The sequence below is a fragment of the Sapajus apella genome, unplaced genomic scaffold (assembly GCF_009761245.1).
Source record: "Sapajus apella isolate SASKATOON/1434 unplaced genomic scaffold, GSC_monkey_1.0 scaffold144, whole genome shotgun sequence".
NCBI lineage: Eukaryota > Metazoa > Chordata > Mammalia > Primates > Cebidae > Sapajus > Sapajus apella.
In genome coordinates, this window is record NW_022437084.1 from 1225040 (window position 1) to 1232692 (window position 7653).

The 7653-nt window shown below is 45.4% G+C and overlaps 1 protein-coding gene across 2 annotated transcripts; it reads right to left on the reverse strand.

Moving 5' to 3' along the window:
• Window positions 1-1335: 1335 nt before the first annotated feature.
• SIGLECL1 (SIGLEC family like 1) lies at window positions 1336-6918 on the reverse strand. Of its 2 annotated transcripts, XM_032264551.1 has the most exons (5): window positions 6706-6890; window positions 5163-5444; window positions 4930-5035; window positions 2692-2848; window positions 1336-1678 (listed from the first exon to the last, which is right to left on the reverse strand). In XM_032264551.1, the coding sequence occupies exons 1-5, from the start codon at window positions 6728-6730 to the stop codon at window positions 1652-1654; spliced, it is 597 nt and encodes a 198-aa protein (XP_032120442.1). In that variant the 5' UTR covers window positions 6731-6890; the 3' UTR covers window positions 1336-1651. The 2 variants fall into 2 exon arrangements, with proteins under 2 accessions (XP_032120442.1, XP_032120443.1); XM_032264552.1 differs by lacking the exon at window positions 5163-5444 and having other exon boundaries at window positions 6706-6918.
• Window positions 6919-7653: the final 735 nt, after the last annotated feature.

Consider the following 7653-nt stretch of genomic DNA (forward strand, 5'->3'; position numbering starts at 1 on the left):
CGAAGCCTCTATATAACAGGTTTGGCGTTTGCTTCTCATACAGCTGCACTGAGGCATAAAAAGAAATAACTCTTCACAAGTGAGGACAAAACCTCAACCTCTCACTAGAGCCCTTGAGGCCCTGCAAGTTCCGGTCCTTCAGGAGCTCACGCCTCAGTCACAGCAGCCTGCTCTGGGTTCCAGAACTCACTAAACCTCTCTCGTGTCAGAGCCATGGATCTGCTGCTACAAATCCGGTAGGTCTCAAGGAAGTGTCACTTTTTCTGAGAGGCCTTCTCTGACTCTGTAATCCAACCTAGGTTCCTCTCCTGCACTTTCTCATAGTATTCTATCCTTTTTTCTTTCTAGCACCTATCAACATTTTAAACTATAAATTTGTCTGCATTTCTTCATTATCTATCTATGTAGATCATGACTCCAAGGAGGGAGGGCCAGTGTCTTCCTTCTTTCCCTCATCATCTGGCACATCTGATATTTCTGTGAAATGTGAACCGCCTATCAAGAGGTGCTTATGCATGTGGAGACTAACATAAATGTCCACCCTGAGTATAAGATGACCATCTAGCTGGTGCTAAGGATCTCTGTATTTACTCACAAATACTGCCCCAGGGGAGAGATGACCCTCTTTCCACCTGCTGAAAACTACTAGCATCTGGCTAGAAGGGAGGTTGTCATCCATTCTGAGAGGAACAATACACAGCTGTGGTCCCTTCTAATGCCAGAATCCCTTTCCCATTCCTTGCATGCCCACCTTTCAATCTGGCCAAGAAATATTGCAATAACTTCCTATCATCTTTACCTCCAGGCTTACCCCTTTTAAATATATCACATACGGGGTCAGGGTAGGAGAATGATGTTTCTGTATATATCTGGTCACTCTACTTGTTTGTTTCAAACCTTATGACAGCTTGTAATTAAATAATTTGACAAACATTCTTGAGATCTTATTGTATTTTAGGTATCATTGTAGGTGCTGCTGATAAAAGTAGAAAGCGAGGCAGACAAAATCCCTGTTCTCTTAGAACTTACATTCTAAGGGAGTCAGGATAAGGTCCTACAAGATAAAGCTCCAAAGCTCCAACGAATCTTGGCATTCAGGGCCCATTGTCATGCATCTCTGAACGGTACTTTTCACCCACTCTCCACCCAGATATGGGTCATGTGATGTTCAAGGGTGGGGGAGTGAAAGATCTTGCCCAAAGATATACAGCCACCAAGCGTTGAAGTTGGGATTCTATCCAAATATGATGGATTCAAAGCCTGGTGCTTTTGTAGGTGTATCTCAGGTACTGGGCACACAGGAGGGGCTCAAAAGCAACTTGATGGACTTGATTCATACTGCCACATGTATTTTTCCTTCTTTTGACACCTTCCCAGGGTGGAGCAGATTTCTTCTGGTTTAGCCAAACAACAAATTATGAAGTTTGCCTTCAGAGGTTCTAAGACTAGGTCTAAGAGTAACCCCTCCTATTCAATGGAGAATGAGTGTGAGGGATATGTGGGAACTGAGAGGGCTTTGTGAGCTGAGGAGAGTCCAGGGGGCTCCAGGTTTATTATCACCTCCATGGTTTCTATGGGCTCTATACATTTTGCAGGCTTTTGTAATTCCAGGGATAATGGTGACTCCATGTCTGATGCACATTCCACAGGCTTAGCTGGCTCGTTTATCTTGCTTTTCCTGAAAGCGAGATGCAAAATAGGACAAAGAAAGAAGAATGTGGGAAGAGGTGAGGTATCCAAATCTTTAAAAGACACCCCTTGTGCACAGAATTAAGGCAACATGGAGTGAGCACTGGCTTAGCTCTTCTTCACAACCCCATGGTTGGAGCCTGCAACTGGTCTTCTCCTTCTGGTCCCTCTTGGCGCATCCTCAGTACCAATAACACTGACTGTTCCTCAGACTCCTCAGGGAATCCTGCCTGACTTCCTCATGCAGGTTTGGTCCCTCCCTCTTGTGCCCCACCGTAACTCCCTGGCTCAGCATTCCCTACTGTGAAGGTGCCTTCTCCACCAGTCTGGTTGCTCTCTGAGGACAAGGCCTAGGTTTGACCTATTTCTGAGACCCCAGCACAAAGATTAGGAGATACTGAAGGAAATATTGGTGAAATTTAACAGATGGTTTACCCGCAGAAGGACATTAAATGTTCATGCTGGGTGTTAGGAGGGCAGCAGGGCAATTCTGATTCTGGAGAATCATAAATGGTAAATAACAGTGAGGCCTAGCAACCTTGGGCACTTTATCTTTCAAGCCCTGCTGAGGATGTGGGGTACAGGGTGAATGAAGGAGTAACCTGGGCTTGGTCTGATCTCTAACCACTTCAGGCTGACTTGGGCCTGTGGCATCTACACCAAGCTGACTGCGGCTGGCCAGGCACTCAGGGACCAAATCCTTTGGTTTCCACTCCAGTGCTACAACTGCTATTAGGATTTTCCCCAACTGCTTTTTCAGTGGGGATTCAATGTATCCGTGTCTGTGTGTGTGTGTGTGTGTGTGTGTGTGTGTGTGTGAATTGATTTTAATTGCTCTCTGGGCCTTTGCTTCCTATTTATAAAATGATCTGAAGGCACATTCTGGCATTAGGTGTCCTGCAAGACTGAGGATGATAACACCTTCAAAACACTGCTCCTTTCGCTGTGGATCTTATTATCCGTATTCCCATAGACTAGATACCAGACACAATGGATACACACCAATATTCGGCTTTCAGAAAACGTGGCGACTATGGGTTTTCCTGGTTCCTCAGGCTTCAGAGACGTCTTGAGTTCTTGGCTTGCTCTGACTTTAGAGCTCTTTTTTGCTTTGATTGCTGCAGTTTTCTTTGCCTGCTTCTTTCTGATATGTTTCACTCTAAGAAAATAAGCTTTGGATTGGTTCTGGCTTTCCATCTCCCTGCATCCCCAAATGGGCTCTATCTTGACCAGAGCTACTGATTTAGCGCCTCAACAACAGTACCAGCTTGCTGTATGACCCAGGGCAAGCGACACATCCTCTCTGGGAATTAGTTTCACACCTTGAATAATGGGGATACCCTGCTTATTAGGCTGTAGGACTCAGATGAGCTCAGCTATGAAAGGGCCTTGCAACTGGTGGAGAGATTGTTACTGGTCTTTAAGTCCAGTTGATTATACTTTGAAAATAGCTCCTCAGTTTGCCCTGCCACCTCACTCTTCATCTTTCTCTCCCCATAGCTGGCCATTCCCAAGTCCCACCTCTCTGGCTGCCCCTCATCAGTTACCCCAGATCAGGCCTACTATTTCCTGCTTAGTCCCCTGCACCAGCTTCCTGCCTGACCTCTGACCTTCTGGCTCTCACTCTCTCTGTGTCCCACCCCAAGCTCAAGCTTTCCTCCACAGTTTAGCAATCTTTCATGGCTCCCAACTGAGGATTCAGTCCAAGCTGTCTGGACAGGCACCCCTGCATGACTCTCTGGCCTGACTTCCTGCAACGCAACCCTTCTCATTCCAGGCTTCTAGCCAATAAATGCAGCTAAGTTTTAATACTCTGTGAACCAATGCCAAGGATGTCTTTCTACCTCATTTTTAGCCATTACCCGGCACTCTCAGCGCACCTGACATTACACAAAGACACTGGAAATGCCTCAAGTATGCCCCTGGGCTTCCGCATACAAAGGGTGGGTATCCCTTATCTGAAATGCTTAGGACCAGAAGTGTTTTAGATTTCTATTTTTTTTAAAGATTTTGGAATATTTGCATATGATATATCTTGGGTATATCATAAATGGTAAATAACAAAAGTATAAATAATAAGTATAAAATAAAACAGAAACAAAACCAAAATTCATTTATGTTTCATATATACCTTATACACATGGCCTAAAAGTAATTTTATCCAATATTTAAGATTATTTTGTGCAAGAAATAAAGTTTATGTACACCGAACTGTCACATGAGGTCACTTGTGGCATTATGTCAGTGCCTCAAAAACTTTCGCATTTTGGAGCATTTTTTATTTTTGATTTTGGATTAGAGATACTCAACCTGTATTACACACACACACACACACACACACACACACACACATATACACAATTTTACTATACTTTAAGTTCTGGGGTACATGTGCAGAATGTGCAGGTTTGTTACATAGTTATACATGTGCCATGGTGGTTTGCTGCATCCATCAACCCATCATCTACATTAGGTATATCTCCTAATGCTATCCCTCCCTGAAATCTCCACCCCCCCAAACAGGCCCCAGTGTGTGATGTTCCCCTTCCTGTGCCCATGTGTTTTCATTGTTCAACTCCTACTTATAAGAACATGCAGTGTTTGGTTTTCTCTTCTTGTGTTAGTTTGCTGAGAATGATGGTTTCTAGCTTCAACAATGTCCCTGCAAAGGACACGAAGGCATCCTTTTTTATGGCTGTATAGTATTCCATGGTGTATATGTGCTGCATTTTCTTTATCCAGACTATTGATGGGCATTTGGGTTGGTTCCAAGTCTTTGCTATTGTGAATGAACAGTGCTGCAATAAACATACATGTGCATGTGCCTTTATAATAGAATGATTTATAATCCCTTGGGTATATACCCAGTAATGAGATTAACCTATACTATTAATACTTTCCACCAAGCTAATGAGTACTTAGCCCTGCAGGCCCACCACAGACAGCACCCCGGGTACTTGCTGCTGCCTTCTCCAGGGCTGCCAAACCCCTCCTTGGCTTTCTCCTTTTTAAAATGTACTGGAAGTGTCTGTTTTATGATGTAGCTTTATGGCTCTGTCAATACAGAGCCATTGTCCTGATGGCCCTGGATTGTGGTGACTGTATTTGGTGCCTCTTTCCTTCTTTAGACTCTAAGCTCCTTGAGGGGAGGGGTCCTGTCTTTGCTTTCTCTGAGCCAGGGCTGCAGCCAGGGCCTGCCGGGTAGTAGGCTCGCAAGTGAATTTTAACCTTAGTACTCACATGAGAGGGAGGAGGCAGAGGAAGAGCAGCGCAATTACAATTCCTGCATAGATAGCACCCTGGATCAGCCCTTTCATGAAGGCCTGGGAAGTCAAAGAACTCTTTCCTGGAAGCAGAGAGCATGTGAGAAGTTCGGCTTCGGAACCAAAACTCTGCTCCATTCTCTAGCCCCAGTGCCTGTCCCCATCCCCCTTATTGTCCTCACCCAGTCACCGAGCCCCCTCCACCCTCACTTGACATCAGTAGAATGCTCAAAGCGTGGGTTCCGTTTTGATTCTTTCCCTCACAGAGAAGTCTCATGCCCATTTCTGGCTCTTCAGTTAGGCTGATGGTGCTGTTAGCCCAGGGGCCAAGCATGGTGGAAGTCACTTGGAGGCTGCCATCAATGCCATCCAGACCCACAGGGACTCCTCCCATCCACCACTGCACAGAGGGTGTGGGGATCCCATGGAAGGAACAGCTGCACTGCAGTGTCTTCTCCAAGGAGCAAGAGGAGTTGAGCAGCCTAGTAGGTACTGTGGGGAGGAAGAGTCAGGAGTCAGCAAGGCTTCCTGGCTTCCCTCCTCCAGTTTCTCCAGGATGCAGCCTTCTCTTTATTTGCTATTCACAAAGAGCTTCAGAAGGACTTTCTGGAAGCCCACAGGATTCAGGCCTCACAGACAAGTTCCCCTCTATCCTCTCTCCTCATTTGGCCTGAACCTGATCGCTAGACCTTCTTGAGGGGTGGCAAGTAAATTTTCTGAGGATCTACATAGTCTGTGATCCCTCACCTACCCAGCAAGGCTAGATGTCCAAGCCAGAGCTCCTACTCTGCTTCTCTTCTTCCCACCCCCAACTTTCCCCTTAGGCTCTGTGATCAATTTCTCCATCCTTCACTTACAGTCTGGATGCTGCTGGGCAAGTCACTTCACTTATCATTGCTGTTTCCTAGCCTGGAAAATCAGGATGTTCACTGAACTTCTCATATCATCTTTGCTATAAGAATGAATGCCCTGAGATTTGTAGTGCACCCAGCTCAGTGCATAGTGAAGTATTAGCCATTCAGTAAACACAACACCTTTCTCAATTTCCTTCTTCCCAGTCCCAAGTGGCCTTTGATGGAAGATTCAATGGAAGCCAAGAGTACTATGGCATCTTCTCATAAGAATGTTGGAAACAGCCTTGCTCTACACAGAATAGATAGGACATGTTGGCCATTTGATGAACATGAAGGATTAGGAAGGACATTCATCATTGGTGCCAATAATGAGGAATCCGTCTTCAGGTTTACATGCACTTTTTCGTTGAGGTTGTTTGAGGTTACTGGAGGAAAGGGGTAGTTTTCCCCTAACCAGTAGCTCTTGATCTTGGTCTCTTCACCTGAGTCACTTGGGGGTGCTGTTGAGGAATGTGTGGGGACCCTGATGCACAGCCCCCTCTACGGCTATCCTCTGAACCTGTCTTTTCCATCTGGCAAAGTGTGCCCATGGAAATGCTGAGAGACTTAACTTCAGGGCTTCCAGTAATGTCTGAAACAGCTATTAGTGCTCTCAGGCCTTCATAGCACACACACTCTCAATCCCTCTCCTTTGCCCAATTTGCTATTTGCTTCAGACACCCCAGCCCTGTCAAGATCTGGCACACAGAAGATGTCTAATTCATATTGGTTATTTGGTGTTTATGCCTGTATGTTCTCTTCCTCCATGCCTCCATAGCCCATCCTCTGCCCCATCAACACCCAGGCCCTGGAGTCTTGGCTTCCAAACACACCTCAATGCTGTTTCCTACCTTACTTACCCAGCTGTAGCAGTGGAAGCATCATTTGCAGCAGCAACAGTTCTCAGGGACAGCAGAAGCTGTTTACTGTGCTGGCTTTGACATCAGAACCGTATTGCTCAGAAGGAGCGAGGTGATGGGTAACTGAAAGAGGATGTGGGGATAGGGAGAGCAGAAAGTATTCTTAGCCAAGACAGGGGCTTCTGTCTCCGGTCATCGTGAAGACCTGTTCACCTGGAGAAGCAGGAATTATATGGGATGAGATGCTCATGAGCATGGAGGGACAGGGAGGCAACTAAGATTTTCTGTGAAGCCCCAGTGTCATGTCTCCTTTAGTCTTTGTTTTGTTCTTACGCTGTTGCCCAGGCTAGAGTGCAGTGGCTTGATCTAGGCTCACTGCAACCTCCATCTCCCAGGTTCAAGCAACTATTCTGTCTTAGCCTCCTGAGTAGCTGTAATTACAGGTATGCACCACCATAGCCAACTAATTTTTCTATTTTTAATAGAGATGGAGTTTCACCATGTTGGCCAGGCTGGTCGCAAACAACTGACCCACCTTGGCCTCCTAAAGTGCTGAAATTACAGGCATGAGCCACCACGCCCAGTTTGTTTTTGTTTTTGAGACAGGATCTTTCTCTCTCTCTCTCCCTCTCTCTTTCTCTCTCTCTCTCTCTCTCTCTCTCTCTCTCTCTCTCTTACCCAGTCTGGAGTGCAGTGGTGTGATCACTTAAGATAGAAAAGTGTTGACATCCTCTCAGGAAAAATATAACGCTTAGTTTGGTGAGAAGTACAAAACAACATCTCCCCCCCAAAGTATAATTGTTTTGCCATAAGATTTGAAACGAATGCTGAAAGTAATATTATATAGCATGGCACAATGTTCCCTTTTATATTCCATGCAGATATTTATTTAATAAATTTGTTCTCAGTAAAAAAAAGCTGCTATTAAAAAAAGAGATAGTGTGAGAT

Excerpts from the sequence above, each read along its gene's own strand:
- SIGLECL1 (XM_032264551.1), bottom strand. The coding sequence starts at position 6,730 with ATGATGCTTCCACTGCTACAGCTGG. Across the intron at positions 5,445-6,705 it reads GCTTCCACTGCTACAGCTGG|TACCTACTAGGCTGCTCAAC; the intron begins GTAAGTAAGGTA and ends TCCTCCCCACAG. Across the intron at positions 1,679-2,691 it reads TTTCTGAAAGCCGAATATTG|GAAAAGCAAGATAAACGAGC; the intron begins GTGTGTATCCAT and ends TCTCGCTTTCAG.